This window comes from Anolis sagrei, chromosome 2, assembly GCF_037176765.1.
Source record: "Anolis sagrei isolate rAnoSag1 chromosome 2, rAnoSag1.mat, whole genome shotgun sequence".
Taxonomy (NCBI): Eukaryota; Metazoa; Chordata; class Lepidosauria; order Squamata; family Dactyloidae; genus Anolis; species Anolis sagrei.
This window is the reverse complement of record NC_090022.1, coordinates 15,919,411-15,937,655: the sequence shown is the minus strand read 5'-3', so window position 1 is coordinate 15,937,655 and position 18,245 is coordinate 15,919,411. Positions and strand designations below refer to the sequence as shown.

Sequence of the window (18,245 nt, the reverse complement as noted above, 5' to 3'; positions counted from 1 at the left end):
CTTTGTTTCGCTGAGCACATGGCATTCCTTTGTCTGCAGATTCCTTTCCCAGATTCCTTTGTGCGCCCTCATCCCGCCCCCATTTCTCCTGATTGGCTGTCGCCACCATGTGACAGAGGTCTCCCCATTGGATCCTACAGACCACTGGAGCTTCCTGATTGGTACAGAGGCGCCAGGGGCGGGAGGGCTGCTTCCCAGGTGTCCGCCCATCACCCAATCACAGCAGGGAACATCAGAGGAGCCGGGGCAGAAGGGCTGAACTCTGGGTTTTCAAAAATTGTATAAATATGCCTGCATCACTGTACCCCGGCATGCTTGCAGCGGAATGATTCCTGCAATGCATCTGATTACAGCTGAATCACAAATAAACTTCGGTTGCTGGAAACCTCTTCCACTTGGATGAGGCATTATTATTTATATATATTCAAAATAGTTTATTGTACGGGCCCAAGGCCATGACAAAAAGTACCACACACACACAATAGTACCCTCAGATTACAGGCACCAAAGATACTAAACAGAACCATAATTTGCTCCCACAACAAAATCAATGGAAGTTAATAATAGCTAAAATACATTTTAGGAGAGGGTCTAGTTAACCCTTAGAATCTCCTTGGCAGTTGATAGCGATTTTATCTAACTCTGTCTTTCTGATCTTTTTTGCAGAGCGAGCAAAAAGGGCTACTTTGTAGGTTACATAGTCATTTGTATCGCCCAGTAGAAACCGCACGGTTTCTGCAATAGAGTTCCCTTCATCTTGTGTCAACAAGGGTTTCAGGTGTCTTTCCCTTGGGTCACTATACAATGGACAGACTAACAGATAATGCACAATGTCTTCTACCTGACATTGACTACAAATACATAGTCTGTTTTCCCAGGGAACATTTTGGTAGCGACCATCTAACACTGCGGTTGGCATCACTTGAAATCGCAGCTCGGTGAAGGCGGTTCTCAAGGAAGGAGGCTTGAGCTTAATCAGGTATCTGGCTCTGAAATGTTCAGTTTTCAAAAAGGGAAACCAAGGGGAAAACTTTGAGTTCCTGATTGATTGCAGGGTCCTTCTTGAGTCAATCCAAAATAGCCAGTCTCTTAGTTGTCTCTTAGTCATGTCCAGGGCAGAATTCAATTCAGGAAGATTGTAGTTGAGTAAGAGGTCCTCCAGGCCGGATCTCCATTGTCCATGGCCACTCATTTCCTCGTAGCACAACACAGGAAACCGGTCGCCCTGAAGGGTAGCAATTCGTTTGAAGTATCTTAATTGGGCACAATCTATTCTTGATTTTACTGATGGCAATCCAGATTCGGTGCACAGAAGCGCTGCAGGGGTTCCCGCTGGAAGATAATAAAGCTTTCGTAGGAACTTGTTCTGCAGAATTTCCAGGGTTTTGCAAAGGCTGGTATCTGAACCCCAGATTTCTGCACCATAAAGCGCCTGTGCTAGTACTTGACTACTGAAAATTTTAAGGGCAGGTTCTATCAGCTGGCCACCCTGTGTATAGAAGAATTTCATTAGGGCACCTATTGTTTTCTGAGCTTTCAGCTTCACTGCTTCGCTGTGATGTTTCCAGGAAAGAGTTTCACTGAAAACAATTCCCAAGTATTTAAATAATTGGGTTTGTTCTATGGCATGTTGGTCTAACATCCATTTGTACCTAGGACAGTGTCTTCCAAAAACCATCACTTTGGTCTTAGAGTAGTTTATTGATAGGTATTCTTCTTGGCAATATTTACTGAAAGCCTTCAAGAGGTTTTTGAGACCCAACCGAGAAAGGGATAAGAGCACTAAATCATCTGCATACATCAGGATGGAAATCTTTCTATTCCTGATTGCTGGTGAAGGGGAGTCAATTTTGGATAAACATGTCACTAAATCATTCACATAGATGTTAAAAAGAGTGGGAGCCAATACACACCCCTGTTTTACTCCACTTGTTGTAGCGAAGGCTTCTGTCAGTGAACCGTTTTTACCAATTCTGACCCTCATTTCTGTGTTGGTGTATAATTCCTGAATCAGTCTCATCAATCTGCAATCCATGTCGGAGTTTTGTAACTTTCTCCATAATCTATTTCTGTTAATGGAGTCAAAGGCAGCAGAGAGGTCAATAAAAGCGGCAAAGACATGATTGTTGTTTTGCTTGGTGTATTTCCTTATTATATGGTTTAGTATGAAACATTGGTCTATGGTACTATATCCATTCCGGAAACCGGCTTGTTCTTCATGTATAAATTGTTTTTCTTGTAACCAGTCTGTCAGTTTGTGTAGCAGGTGTTGAGCATATAGCTTTGAGGTGATGTTAAGTAAACTGATTGGGCGGTAGTTTTTTGGGTCATTTCTACCACCTTTCTTGTAGATTGGAAATATTATGCTTGTTTTCCATCCATGTGGCATTTGTCCTGAACTATTTATGGTGGTAAAGAGGTTAGCAAGAAAGGGGCTCCACCACTCAACATTTTCCTTGAAAAGTTCTGGAGGGAGCATGTCTTCTCCGGGTGCTTTCTTGGGTTTCAGGGAAGCAATTAGGGACTTTACCTCTTTGCTGGAGACTGCATTCCACTCTGGTAAGGTCAAGAAGTCTTTGTCTTTATCTTTATCCCACCCTGCCACTTCCAATTTGCTTGTCTTGGAGCAATAATATTTTAAGATTGGCTTCGCTGGCCTCACCATGGTACAAGGACCCTTTTGTGCGGTCCTCGGGGGACTCCTCTAGGAAAACCCCTCCAAAAGAGCTCGATATCAAGGAGTATCACTTGTTTCATCTGTGGAAGATCAATACAATGGTCCTTCTTGTCTGAAATCTCAGATCTCCCGCCGTGCCTGAACTCTAATTGATCCACTAAAAACATGCATGGATGAAGGCGGATCAGAAATGGTTTTATTCAGGTGCCCGAATTATATGAAATTGGCATTGTTTGTTTTGGGGTGTTAGGTAATATTGTGTAGTTAATTAGTAACCCTATTTCTTTTGGAAAAGCCAGAATGTGGTTTTGTTTTTTATGATGTGGGGGAACTGCAATTCCCAGAATTGTGGGTCAATCCTCCCTAAACCAGTTGGACATGCTGGGTGTGTGTGCCAAGTTTAGTTCAGCTCTGTCATCGGCTGGGTTCAGAGCTCTCTGGATACAGGTGAACTACAACTCCCATATGCCAAGGGCAGTCACCCCCAAATCCTAAGAGTATTTGTAGCTGGTCATGTTGGGCTTGTGTGCCAAGTGTGGTCCAGATCCATTGTCAACTGGGCTGAGTGCTCTCGGGATGCAGGTGAACTACAACTCCCAAAATCAAGGTTAATTCCCCCAAACCCGCACAGTATGTTCAGTTGGTCATGGGGCTTCTCTGCGCCAAGTTTGGTTCCGGTCTGTCATGTGTGGTGGTCGCAGTGATCTGTGGGAGCCAAATTGGGTGAAGGTACTGGAAATCCCATCTTCCATGGCCCATCCTCCTCGAAACTTCACCAAGATGCATACTGGGTCATGGAGGGGGCGCGGTCTTTGTACCAAGTGTGGTCATGATCCATCATTCGTGGAGGTTAGAGTGGTCTCTAGAAGTTAGTGAAGGTACTGCAAATCCCTGAATCCCTGAATGATCACCTTGATTGGCATTCAATGGCTTGGAAGCGCCTGGGGGGAATCTTTTGTTGAGAGTGATTCCATGTGCCTGTTTGTTTCCCCTCTGTTGTTTTGCTGATCAGCTGAAACATTCACAGCTAGCCCCGGCAAACAAAAGTCCTTTGTCTCACCCTGGTCGTTCCACAGATATATAAACCCATTTTTTCCAGTTCCAACAGACCTCACTACCTCTGAGGATGCTTGCCATAGATGCAGGCGAAACGTCAGGAGAAAAATTGCCTCCAGAACATGGCCATATAGCCCGGAAAAACCTACAACAACCCATGGATTCCGGCCATGAAAGCCTTCGACAATACAATTTTATCCTAGTTTAGACATGTTTCCTCCACCACAGGCAGGCATCCCAGGGTTCCTTGTGTGGAATTTCCATGACCACGCCCACTGCCTCTCCCTTGACCCTTTCCTATGGCACACAGCAAACACAGAGGAATTTGATCAGCAACTGAACAGACTGGAGGGGTTTGGGGGACTGACTCAACAGGGGTTTGGGGGACTGCAATAATGGACCTGGACCACATGTGGCACGCACAACCCTTCTGACCAGGTTTGAAGGGAACTGATCTTGATTTATAGGTGTTGTACTTCATCTACATCCAGAGAGCATTGTGAACCCAATGGTGGCTCTGGACCAAACTTGCCACTGATGATGGTGATGTCGAGCACCCCCCCCCCCCCCAAATAAGGGATAGTGACTTATAGTTCTGCAAAGGGCAAGGGCACCAGACTACACAACAAGGGTTAAGTCTTGGTCACATTGCCAAGGCACTGACGACAACAAGGACCCTACGAGGCTTTTGGGAAATGGCTGGATCTTGGGACTTCTGCCCTTTGTGAGAGTTGTAGTTTCCCAAGGACCAAAGCGTGAATCAGTTGCAGCACAGCTGGGGTTTCATCTGCCAGCCTTCCCCGATCCTTCCCCCCCCCCCCCCACAATCTCCCTCCCCCTCCCACGATCCTTGGGCTTTCCTCTTGGCATTATGCCGGGAGGAGGGCAAGACAGGCCGTGGTTGAGAGCGCTCCAAAGGGCTCTCAGCCACTGCATGCCTTCCTCGAGCTCTCCTCCTTTAATAAAGACGGGGCCGCTCGCACCATCCTTATGTCATCTGCTGCGTGTTTTCCTCCCCCATCTTTTTTGGCATAAGGATGTGGCTGCCGTGTCCTTTTGTCAAGAGGACAGGGAAAACGAGGACAGCCTGGGGCAAGCACCGGGGGGGGGGCTGCATCTGGCCCCCTGGCCTTAGCTTGCCCATATCTAATCTACACTGAAGAATTAACACACTTTAACATTACTTTAACTACCAGGACTCAATGCTATGGAATTTTGGATTTGTGGTTTGGTAAGGCAGTGGCACACTTCAGCGAAAATGCAAAATACAACTGCAGCTACCATGATTTGTACCGTTGAGCCATGGTAGTTAAAGTGGAATCGAACTGCATTAATTCTACAATGTAGGTGTACCCTTGATCCCTGAAAACATCAGAGCCTGGGGAAATATGGAACTCCAGCCACAGACCTGCATTGTGGGGTGGAGATGTACCACCCCACAATGCACAATGTACCATGGACTCTCTGCCTGCATGTCTTGGACTTCAGTACATACTATCTCCCTCATGAACCTTCCTCAAAGACCTTTTAAACCACTGGACTTCAGGCTTCTTCATGAAAATTAATCCTCTAATTAAATATACTTGGGATGTGGGGCAAAGATGGGGCCTTCTCTCTTCTGATTCGTCCATCCTCGGAAGTGAGAGAAGCGCACCGATTGGCCCTCCAGAGGCGGAGGAACTTGCTGATTGGCCCAGAGCAAGGTGGGCCGCCAAGCCTCCTCCCAGTTGTTCGGCCTCTCAACCAATCAGCGCGAAGCCGGGCGGTGAGGGGCGGGTGGGAAATTCAAAAGGTTTTGCTGTGTTTTCTCTATAAATATGCTTGTAAATTCTTTAGCGGCATGCTTGTAGTGGAACTATTCCTACAATGCATCCGATTGCAGCTGAATCGCTAATAAACCTCGGTGCCACTTCTTCGCCTTGGCAGGAGTCTCATTTCAATTATTAATATCAATAAAATTGCTGGAATCAGGCTTCCCTGAAGGCTTGCCAAGGTAGCGTTCCCTCTTTGGTGGGAACTAAGGGTCATCTCTCCTTGGAGTTGACCCCCCTAAAGTCTGAGTTGGCTTCAATGGGATGTGCAGTACTATCACTCACTTCCAGACCACTCCAACCTCCTTTAATGATGGATCAGGACCAAACTTGGCACACAGGAGCCCCCCCCCCCCCCAAATGACCCACTATATGTTCTGGTGAAGTTTGGAGGAGGACAGGCCATGGAAGATGGGATTTGCAGTGCCTTCACTGACTTCTAGAGACCACTCTAACCTCCACGAATGATGGATCATGACCACACTTGGTACAAAGACCGCGACCCCTCCATGACCCAGTATGCATCCTGGTGAAGTTTGGAGGAGGATGGGCCATGGAAAATGGATTTCCAGTACTTTCACCCAATTTGGCTCCCACAGACCACTGCGACCACCACACATGACAGACCTGGACCAAACTTGCCACACAGACTCTCCATGATGCAATTTTTGTCATGGTGAGGTTGGGGATGGATGCACCAGGAACGATGGGATTTGCAGTATATTCACTCACTTCCAGAAACCACTACAACCCCCACAAATGATGCACCAGGACCAAATTTGGCACATAGACTCCATATGACGCACTTTATGTCCTGGTGAAGGTTAGGGGAGGATGGGCCACAGACAATAGGATTTGCAGCACCTTCACTCACTTCCACAGACCGCTGTGACCCCCACAGCCAATGAATGACAGGCCTAGACCAAACTTGGGACACAAAACCCCCATGGCCAACAGAACATATTGGAGGGGTTTGGGGAACTGACCCACCTGCATGGGAATTGTAGTTCACCCTGCACCTAGAGTACTCTGAATCCCACCAATGTTGGGTCTGAACCAAACATGGCACACAGAACCCTGGTGACCCACAGAACATACTGGAGGTGTTTGTGGGGGACTGACCAACCTGTGTGGGAGTTGTAGATCATCCTGCATATAGAGCATTCTGAACCCCCTCAATAACAGTTCTGGACCAAACTTGGCACACAGACCCAACATGCCCAACTCTGAATACAGGCGGAGTTTGGGGGTCATTGCCCTTGGAATCGGGGAGCTGTACTTTACCTGCATCCAGAGAAATTGTGGTTCCCAGCAGCAATGGACCGGGACCAAACTTGGCGCACAGAAGCCCCATGACCAACTGAACATACTGTGCGGGTTTGGGGGAATTGGCCTTGATTTTGGGAGTTGTAGTTCACCTGCATCCTGAGAACACTCAGCCCGGCTGACAATGGATCTGGACCACACTTGGCACACAAGCCCAAGATGACCAGTTACAAATACTGTTAGGATTTGGAGGTGACTACCCTTGGCATATGGGAGTTGTAGTTCACCTGTATCCAGAGAGCTCTGAAGTCAGCCGATGACAGAGTTGGACTAAACTTGGCACACACACCCAACATGTCCGACTGGTTTAGGGAGGATTGACCCACGATTCAGGGAATTGCAGTTCACCCACATCATAAAAAACGAAACCACATTCTGGCTTTTCCAAAAGAAATAGGGTTACTAATTAACTACACGATATTACCTAACACCCCAAAACAAACAATGCCATTTTCATATAACCTGGGCATCTGAATAAAACAGGAGCCCCTGGTGGCACAGTGGGTTAAGCCCCTGTGCCGGCAGGACTGAAGACCGACAGGTCGCAGGTTCGAATCCGGGGAGAGGTGGATGAGCTCCCTCTATCAGCTCCAGCTCCTCATGCGGGGACATGAGAGAAGTCTCCCACAAAGATGATAAAAACATCAAAATAATCCAGGTGTCCCCTGGGCAACGTCCTTGGAGACGGCCAATTCTCTCACACCAGAAGCGACTCACACCAGAAGCAGTTTCTCAAGTCACTCCTGACACGACAAAAAATAAATCTTAATAAAACCATTTCTGATCCTGCCTTCATCCATGCATGTTTTTAGTGGATCAATTAGAGCTCAGCCACGGTGGGAGATCCGAGATTTCGGACAAGAAGGACCATTGCATTGATCTTCCACAGATGAAACAAGTGATACTCCTGACCTTCGGAAAAAGAGCGAAAAGGTGTCTCCTCTGGGGTAGAGAAAGGTGGGGTATAAATATAGTAAATAAATACAAATAAATAAAACACTCAAATGTTACCAAAAAAAGTATTTTACTATATACAGAGTAAAAATGCCAGATGTTCCAACTGCGTTCAGAAAATGAAGAGGATCGTATTGGAACATACGTAACATAATGGAGTGCAGAAAAGTATTTCAGAGGAAAATCAATCTGTGCTTTATCATTTATAGCAAAGCCTTTGATTGTACAGATCATGAAAAACTATGGATTGTTCATAAAGAAGTCGGAGCACCACAACACTGGATTTTCCAAATGCGTAACTTTTACTCAGGACAAGGGCCACTAAGAGGACAGAAGAAGGAAATACATGGCTCCAAGTTGGCAAGGGGATGAGACAAGGCTTATCCACAGCCAAATCCTCCCGATATCCCTGGGAAACGCCAGGAAACGCAAGAGCACAGCCCCGTAGCCAGGATTTTGTTTCGGGGGGGGGGGGGGGCTGAATTTTTTTCAGGGGGGTTTCGGGGCTGAGTTTGGGGGGGGGGCTGAGTCTGAGTGAAAGAGGGTCTACCCTAGCAAACCTTTTGTATCATTACCCCAATACCCCCATCCATATGGGATATATTGAGTATGGTGATCAGATCATGATATGAATAAACATAACAGTTTAAGTAATCCACCGGTAAGGCCTTTTCGCGAACCACCATGAGAATTGCAGGCTACATGCCTGCAAGAGCAAATAGACTTACAACTGAATTTCAATAAATGGGATTCTTGACAAAAAAAAACCAAACAGATTTGGATCTTTTCTTCCCTCTCTGTTGTTGTTGTTGTACCTGGGCTTTCCAAATGGGAGGAAGAAGTCCCCGGCTGATCCATGAGCGGAGCACTGCCATGTGGAGTGGCTTCATCATTCACACTCCAGCCTCCCAGTCAGGTTTTGACACAGATGTAAAGAGAGAGCAGAGAGGCTTCAGAAAGAGAGCAAAAACAACCCACAGCCCCACATCTCTGGAGATAAAGCTTGGCTGGTGGGAATCTTTGGGCGTTGTGCTCCATCCTTAGGGAGAGAGCTCCAGGTGGGTTTTTTTATTCACATAAAAGAAGGGAAGGAGGGTCTCTCCTGAGAAAGAGGCTGGAGGGTATTCCAAGATTGGGGCTGCTGAGTCTGCATCGTAAAAGGCCACCCGACCTCCTTCATAGTTCAGAGTCACTCGGACCGTCTTGGGCTCCTCGCTCCGAGTCAGAGATGGGGGCACATCTCTACCTCCTGCCTTTCCCACTGTCCAGATCCCAGTGCCAGGGGAACAGGGAATTGCGCCCTTTCTCTGCACAGACTTTCTGGCAACCCCCACGAACCATTCTTCCTCATTCTTCACAAGCGCTTCCCAAAAATGCCTGCCCCCAGTAAATCCCTCCTGGCCCAGCACAAAAGGATAATGATTGAATCTCTCAGGATTGTGAGGAAGATCTTGCCGTTTCTCCCCACGTGTCACATGCCTGCGATCTTCAGAGAGGGTGAGCCAAGGATGGGCTGTGTCTGGATCCAGAGTCACGTATGCTGTTGGTGGTAGAAGCAGATCAGGGGTGAAGTGAGAAAGAAAGAAAGAAAGAAAGAAAGAAAGAGAGGGAGGGAGGGAGGGAGGGAGGGAGGGAGGGAGGGAGGGAGGGAGGGAGGGAGGGAGGAAGGAAGGAAGGAAGGAAGGAAGGAAGGAAGGAAGGAAGGAAGGAAGGAAGGAAGGAAGGAAGGAAGGAAGGAAGGAAGGAAGGAAGGAAGGAAGGATAAACTGATGGAAGATCAGCTTCCATCTCTGATTCTTTAAAAATGACAGGGGGAATATTCTCTTGCCCTCTCAAATCTAGATTGGTTCTACATTATGTTACTCTTCTTCCTACGGCCAACCTTTGAGCATGGAGTGATGGGACTGTGACTCTAGGGACCCGGGTTCAAATCCCCCTCCGTCATGGAAACCCACTGGGTAACCTTGTGCCAATCCCACACTCTCCACCCCAGGAAACCCTATGACAGGATGGTCTCGGTTTACCGGAAGTCGGAAAGAATTTAAGGGCAGACTATTCACCTGGCTTTATGCCAATATTAAATTCCCACATATCTCACATTGGGGAAGGAGACTCATTCTTTATCTAGGGGTGCATAATGTGCGCCACTAAAATAAGCTTGAAGCAAAGAGCCAGAAAAAGTCAGTGTTTGGGTTATTTTGACACCCTATTGGGAGTTCTATACAGAATCCAGACACATGCCATTTGTTCAGAGCTTTAAAAATCTACTCAGACAGGCAAACCGCACTCCACTCTCTCGGCCTCAATGCAACCCTCTGTGAAAAAATCTGTTTGTTTGTTTGTTTACCTTTTTCCTGCTGAAGTCCAGACTCCAGAGAGGCTGGAGAGAGAGAAAAGAGAGTGAGGCTTTGCACAACATGGTGATTCTCAGAAACCCAGGGATAATCAACACAGGAAGGCTGACATCCTGCACCCAAGAGATGTAGTGTGATTTTACCCGTAGAGAGTTACATCTCATTGATCAAAACGTTATCTCTGGGAGTCTCCAAGTCCTCCAGAGTGACTCAATTGTAATGTCATGCTGGGGGAATAGAGATCCCTACAGAGAACTCCTCTCGAAGAATCTCCAAGTGCAACTTCTTTCAGATGGTCAACTTCTCACTGGGCAACCTAGGTCCCTTCTACACTGCCATATAAAATCCCAATTATCTGCTTTGAAATGGATTATATGGCAGTGTATACTCATATATTCCAGTTCAAAGCCGATAATTATTTTGGGCCTTAAGATCAGCCAGGGAGGCCCTCCTATCGATCCCACGTCCCTCACAAGTGAGGTTGGTGGGGACAAGGGAGAGGCCTTCTCGGTAGTGGCCCCCAACTCTTGCCTATTTCCTTGGTCCTCTCCAAGGAAATAGGCAAACACCCAGTCTTTTAATTTTCAGGAAGGAGTTAAAAACTTGGCTATTCCAGCAGGCTTTTGATAATGGTTAAGGGCATTAACCCACCTTAGTGGACAGGAAAGGAATGGCTTAACTATAACCCACAATGCTGGATATCCTGATCATAGGAATTGGCTTGTTTTCATTGGCGCATATATTTCTACTGTATTTAGAGGGCAAGTTTTTTAATTTGTTTTACTAATATTTATACTATTTTTGTTGCATTAAATGATATGTGATGAGTGTCAGTGCTATATTATTTATGGTATTTGTTTATTGTTGAAAGCACTGTGTCCCTCTGGGAAGAGGTGCGGGATACAAACTAACCTCATTATTATTATTATTATTAGTAGTAGTAGTAGTAGTAGTAGTAGTATCTCTTTTGATAATATGGCTTTTACATGGTAGTGTAGAAGGGGCCCTAGACATTTCTTGGTATTCTCTCAGGTCTTTTAAACCACAGTTCCCCCTTTGCCTGGAGATGCCACATCCTTCACTCCTGCGAATGTGGAGGGCTGGCTGTCCAATGTTCATATTCCCCTTTGAATCAAGACCACGTAATACTACAGCTTGCTGATAAAGTAATGGGTGCCCCACAACATACGGTTTTCCTAATGTGCAACTTGTACTCAACCAGTTCTCACAATTGCAGGTTGCATGAACCAGAGTAAGGCTGATCGAGGTCCTCTCAGTTTTCATTTAATTTTGCTTCACAACTGAAATGTGATTCCACACTTGAAATAAAATGGAAAAGAAAAGAAATGGCACTGTTCCATGATCCAGGCGGACTCCAAAATGGGGCCTAGACAGAGAAGGATAGTCCATTTTATGGGCAGGGGGAGGTTGGGGAAGTTGAAGGAGGAAAACCGTTTCCCCCGTTATTTCCCCCCTCCTCCTTCACCATATCATAAGCAATGGTTGTTTTGGCGATGGCGACATGGGTGGAGGGAAATGGTTTAACTCCTTCAACCCTCAAGCTGCAATGAGTCCTGTTCGGGGGGAGATAAAGAAGGATAATAATAATAATAATAATAATAATAATAATAATAATAATAATGGGTGCCATGCCAAAAGATCTCAGCCGGCATTTGGAAACAAAAAACATTGACAAAATCATAACCTGTCAACTGCAAAAAGCCACCTTACTTGGATCTGTGCACATCTTTCAAAAATACATCACACAGTCCTAGACGCTTGGGAAGTGTTCAACTTGTGATTTTGTGATACGAAATCCAGCATACAGATCTCGTTTGCTGTGACATACTGTCTTTTTGTGCCAGTAAAATAATAATAATATTTATAATTATAATAATTATAACAACAACAACAACAACAACAACAACAACAACGGCAACAATAATAATCTTCCCTCGCCTGGATAATGAAACAGTACCGAATAAATCAATACAGAAAATAATACAATTTTGTTTCACATTTGAAATTGTTTCGCTTGTCATTCTAATAGTGGCTCTAACTTTCCGAATGCTTTGGAACTTTTCCCCCCTTTCAGACCAATGTTACATCTCATGAAGATCCTTGCAGACATTCTCCCTTACCTCTAAATTGTTTCATGACACCCTGCAGAAAGGGAGTGAAATCACGGAAGTCCCAGATCTTCCACTTCAGGGCAGGAGGAAAGGCTGCAGAAGTCTCAAATGTCTCCTTGTTCTTATACCTGGAGGAGAAAGAGCAATCTCCGAGGATGCACAAAGAGAACGAATGCAGGTTGACACCACTTTAACTCTCCCATGGCTCAGTGCTATGTAATCATTTACGGGGCCTTCTTTGCCAAAGCGTGCTGGTGCCTAGTTTCCAAGCATTGAGCCATGGCAGTTCAAGACAATTTTTTAAACTGTGAACTTGACATTCTGTTGTTACAGCATTTGAATCCTTGTGTCATGTATTTTAGTATATGTTGTTTTCTGATGGTGTTCCCATTTTATGGTATGTATTCATAGTGATGTGCTTTGGCTGGATTGTGTCCTGCCTCAAGTCCTGAGGGGAGGTGTACAACAAATTTAAGTTGTTGCTGTTGTTGTTGTTGTTGTCAAATTGCTTTAATGCAGCACAGAATTACAGAAGTGAAGGGATCTTGTTGGCCATCCAGTCCAATTCTGTCTGTGGCCACCAGCGAAACACAGACTCCTGCAATGTGCTGCTGCTTTTGAGAATTGTGTATTTCGTGTTGAAATCTGAGCTTTAGTGAGAGGAGGAGAGGAAACGAACTTACCCCTCTAAGGTGCTTCTGATATCCTGTAAATGAAGGGAAGAAAGAACATTTTGAGGCATTTGGAAAAGTTAAACATCCTGCCTATAGTTCTGAACTTTCCCATTGGACTATCACCGATTTGGACCCCTGAAAGAAGCCCTTCATGTCTGATGTAGAGGTGTAGACAGTGGTGAAGACCGTGGTTCGTTCATTTTTAATAAGGGAATGCAAAAGCCTATTGATAGATGATTATGTCAAAAATGATGTATTCGTCTTTTCTGAAAGTTGATTAAAATAAATTCTGCAGCCAGACTGTGTACAATTTTTGAGATGTTTTGTGTGATCAATTGATCTGATGTGTTGTCGGCTTTTGTGGCTGGAATCACTGGGTTGCTGTATGTTTTTCGAGCTGTATGGCCATGTTCCAGAAGCATTCTCTCCTGCAGGCATCCTCAGAGGTTGTGAGAACATGGCCATACAGCTTGAAAAACTTGCACCAGACTGATCTTATCTCTTAGAGTTCGAACCCAAGCTAGTGTTGTTGTTGTTTATTCTTTCAGTCGCTTCCGACTCTTTGTGACCCCATGGACCACTCCACGCTAGAGCTCCCTCTCGGCTGTGGCTTGTGTCAAATTCATTTATGTTTCTTCTTTACCTTGTAAACACAGCACAAAGGTAATGTCACACAATAGTTTGTGCACACAGAACCACGAGAAAACTGAAGTGTCACTGTCTCAGTCATCCATGGGGACAATATGGGCCTTACCTGGAGGAGTTCACTTGCTGGCTGCTGATGCTTCTCCTCCATCTCTTGGATGAGTTTCGAGAGAGTGGAGAGTTCTTCGGGGAGTCTGGCCAGATGTTCCTCCTCTTTGGCTGAAATCTCCTTCTCCACCTCTTCCATTTTTGCAAGCAGATTCCTCTTTTGTTCTTCTAGGAACTGGTGCATGAACCTGAATGCAGCCACAGTCTTCTCCTTCTCTCTCTGGGTTTTCTCCTAGAAAAAAGGAAAGGAGAAACAGTTGTGAGAGGCAGAAAGGGGGTCTTTGGAGTGAATTCTCCACATTCCTTTGAAGTGGAGCTTACATCTCTTCACAAAGAAAAAGTCAATATCCAGTGGTGAAAGCGGTTTGTGAAGGCCTGCAAGGGCCTGCCACTGGAATGGGTTTGGGTCAGTATTTTCTGTAGGCTGCCATGTCTCTTACAATGTGAGATATTTTTGAAAAAAGAAATTCAGTTTATTCAGACTCACATTCAAGTCAACAACATCATCAACAAAAACAACAATAGCAACTGTATTCTTATACCCTGCCACCATCTCGAACTAGGGACTGGGCATATGTCACTAGGGACTACTCATTCTCAAATGCTAGCTGAAACACCCAGGTTTTCAAGGACAGTGTAAGGGCTTGTTTGATTTCCCTGGGGAGAGTGTTCCAAAATTGGGGGGGGGGGGGCACCACAAATCATGCTTGTGACGTTGGTGGGACTTAGAGGAGGGCTTCCTTGGCAGATCTTAGAGTCCACGCCAGTTCATAGGCAGAGATGCAGTTACAAAGATTGGTGGGGCCCGAACTGTTTAGGGCTTTATAGATCATAATCTGCACTTTGCATTGGGACCAGAAACACATCAGCAGCCAGTGGAGCTGCTTTAATAGGGGTGTTGTGCGCTCCATATAATTCGCTCTGGTTAGAAGCCTGGCTGCTGACCTTTGCACCAGCTGCAATTTCCGGGCCATCTTCAAAGGCAGCTCCATGTAGAGCGCATTGCAGTAATCCAATCTAGTTGTAACCAAGGCATGGACCACCTTGGCCAAGTTGAGGTACGGTCACAGCTGGCACACGAGCTTTAATTGTGCCAAGGCCCTCCCAGCCACTGCTGATAGCATCAAGTGGCAGCCCTGAATCCAGGAGGACCACCAGACTGTGGCCCTGTGACCTTGGGAGGAGTGTAACCTCATTGAGCATAGGTTGCCACCCTATACCCCGATTGGCCTCGTGACTGACCAGATGGCACGAAACTCCAAAACTCTGGATGACTTCACCCAGTGGTTTCATGTAGATGTTAAAAAGCATGGGGTGTCATGACCTTATTTCCTGGTTTCATGTGAAGCCAGGAAATTAGGCCATGCCTTACATCTGCCCTGTCTATATTAGAAACAAGGGAGAGGATAGGTGGCGTGGGGAAATAAACTGGCAGTTGGAATTTTGTTGCATCCCCTACTGCATGCTTTTGAATTAAAGCCTTCCAACTTTGTTTGTGAGGCAATTCTTTCACCAGAAAGCTACAGATCCAGACATGGGGGATAGAATGGAACCTTGCAGGGCCCCCACAGGTCAAAGGCCAGGGGTCCGAGCAGGTGTCCCCCATCTTCAATAACTGGGTGTGATTCTCCAAGGAGCGGAGCCACCGCAAAGCAATGCCCCCAAGACCCATTCCAGAGAGCCAATCCAGAAGGATACCCTGGTTGATGGGATTAAAAGCCACTGAGATATCCAAGAGAACCAACAAGGACACACTCCCCCGTCTATCTCTTTTCGGAGGTCATTCACCAAGTAGTAATGCCACTTACGAGCAAATATTTGCTTTCTCGTGCGGTGTCTGCTTTGTAGGCCAGAATTTTCTCTCTCTCCTTCTTCAGAGTCTCCAGATAATTCCCAATCTGATCCTGAAGAGGAAAAGAAAGCTCTTGGTCACTACTTTTCGTCAAGGTTTAGAATGGTTTCAAAGATCATACCGTCAACCATACCACATTTATTGAATTTTATGGGTGCTTTGGACAATGTTGGCCTCTATCGGAAGCACACTCTTCTTTTGTTATTACTGCTTCCACAATTATCTTTACTCATAAAAAGTCCCTCCAAATGAAAAAAAGGTATCTGAAAATCCCAGGTTTTATTCCTGTACTAATCAATGTTATTTTGGAGATGCACTTGATGGATGCTATCGCAGGAGGCAGGCAAAGTGACATTGCATCCTTATTGTATGATGCCAGGTTCATCCTGGTGCCGGTTTGCCCCCTCCCTCCCTAGATATTGTCCGTGAAAATCCACCTATAGCTCACAATCCCGCAACATTCCTGTCTCTTACTTTGAGGCAATGTGTCCCATCCCCTTCTGTGCCAGCATGATGGGAGCAAGATCACATCAAAAGATGGGATTCTCTTCCTCTTCACACTTTCCACTATTCCTCACTAATCCAATACTGTCTGACACACACATACACATATAAATTGCTCAAATTGCTCATGGGACTCTGAATGGCTGAATTGGCAGAACTGAGCCAATGAAGAGAAGTGCGATATAAAACTCCTCAATTTGGTATCACTCTGCTGTCAGAGAGAACGCAACTGCACTGGAATAGCTGGTTTGTGCAATCAAACCAAATATTGGGGTGTTGTATGGTTTTCGGGCTGTATGTCTGTGTTCTCGCAGCAGTTTCTCCTGCGTTACCATCAGGCAGATCTTGCTAATGTTCAGGGATCTTTTTGTATCTGTTGCTCAAGTTTCATGGTGCATCTTCACTTTTTTGTCTTGGAGTCGCATTGTGGGCCAGGCCGGGAGGGAGGGGGCCAGGCACACTCTTTGAAGTGGGAGGGTCCAGGAGAGGATGGGGTCAGGAGGGGTCAGGGCAGGGCCTGGGTCATCCTCAGGTTGTCCTCCCAGCAAAAGGACGGGTCTGCTCGCCCTATCCTTACGCCAGGAGGAAGGCGGGACTGCCCCGATCCCCCCCCCCCCGCCCCAATCTCCCTCCCACGATCCTTGGGCTTTCCTCTTGGCATTATGCCGGGAGGAGGGCAAGACAGGCCGTGGTTGAGAGTGCTCCAAAGGGCTCTCAGCCACTGCATGCCTTCCTCGAGCTCTCCTCCTTTAATAAAGACGGGACCGCTCGCACCATCCTTATGTCAGCTGCTGCGTGTTTTCCTCCCCCATCTTTTTTGGCATAAGGACATGGCTGCTGTGTCCTTTTGTCAAGAGGACAGGGAAAACGAGGACAGCCTGGGGCAAGCACCGGGGGGGGGGGGGGGCTGCATCTGGCCCCCTGGCCTTAGCTTGCCCATATCTGATCTACACTGAAGAATTAACACACTTTAACATTACTTTAACTGCCAGGACTCAGTGCTATGGAATTTTGGATTTGTGGTTTGGTAAGGCAGTGGCACACTTCAGCGAAAATGCAAAATACAACTGCAGCTACCATGATTTGTACCGTTGAGCCATGCCAGTTAAAGTGGAATCGAACTGCATTAATTCTACAATGTAGGTGCACCCTTGATCCCTGAAAACATCAGAGCCTGGGGAAATATGGAACTCCAGCCACAGACCTGTATTATGGGGTGGAGATGTACCACAACACCTTGTTAGGGGTACCTATTTAACCCCCCGCCCTACCTTGTACTCCTTTGATGCTTCATCCAGAGGGATCACCTGGTGGTTTTCGTGCTCCTTCGACCTGTCGCATACCATACAGATGGGGGCGTCATGGTCCTTGCAGAAGAGCTTCAGGGGCTCCTGGTGCCTTTGGCAGAGTCTCCCCTTTTCTTTCTCCATTTCCGTGGCGATCTCCACCAAGTTTGCCAGCTTCCAATTCCGCTTGAGGCCCCTTTTCTGCACTTTCTGCCTGCATTGTGGGCAGGGGAACTCTTCCTCCTCCTTGCCTTGATCCAGGCAGGCTCGGCAGAAATTGTGCCCGCAGGAGATGGTCACAGGCTCCTTGAAATACTCCAGGCAGATGGAGCAGGCTAGTTCCTCACAAAGCTTCTTCACAAGGCCTCCAGAGGCCATGGCTACCAATGCTCCTCTGCTGCAGAGACCAGACAAAGCTAATCGCCTTATTACTTTCGTTTTTCAGCCTTCCTCTTTCTGGAAAGCAGCTGATGACTCCGCCTCTGACCTTTTCCTTTTCTCTGTCTTCCTGGGCACCATGCTAGCCATTCTCTATGCACAGAACTCCCTTACTTAAAAATGCTTCTTTGGCTACTGGTGTATTTCCAGGCACAATTCATTCTAAGGGCTGGTTGCAACCTATAAGTCCCCCTGCAGCTTCAGTCCAACTTCTCTGAAAGAGCAAATCTCCCCATAGCAGAATTTCATGAGGTACAGAGTTTACTTTAAATTTTTCAAAAACTTTATGAAACCACAAGGAAGTCCATTTCTAGATAGAAAAGATGGGGCCGAGAGTCTGTAACGGAGAGTGAATAGAGATATTGCATAAATCTCCATTTCTTCTAAAGTCAAGCAAAGAGACAAGATTCAAAGTCTACATTCTGCAT

General features: G+C 46.3%; 1 protein-coding gene across 1 annotated transcript; it reads right to left on the bottom strand.

Annotated features, from left to right (window-relative positions):
* Window positions 1-8,347: 8,347 nt before the first annotated feature.
* On the bottom strand, window positions 8,348-18,065 carry LOC132765921 (zinc finger protein RFP-like). Its single transcript, XM_067465410.1, has 7 exons — window positions 17,365-18,065; window positions 15,546-15,641; window positions 13,739-13,969; window positions 12,994-13,016; window positions 12,320-12,438; window positions 10,172-10,204; window positions 8,348-9,364 (listed from the first exon to the last, which is right to left on the bottom strand). Exons 1-7 carry the CDS (start codon window positions 17,755-17,757, stop codon window positions 8,865-8,867), a joined length of 1,395 nt encoding a protein of 464 aa, XP_067321511.1. The 5' UTR covers window positions 17,758-18,065; the 3' UTR covers window positions 8,348-8,864.
* Window positions 18,066-18,245: the final 180 nt, after the last annotated feature.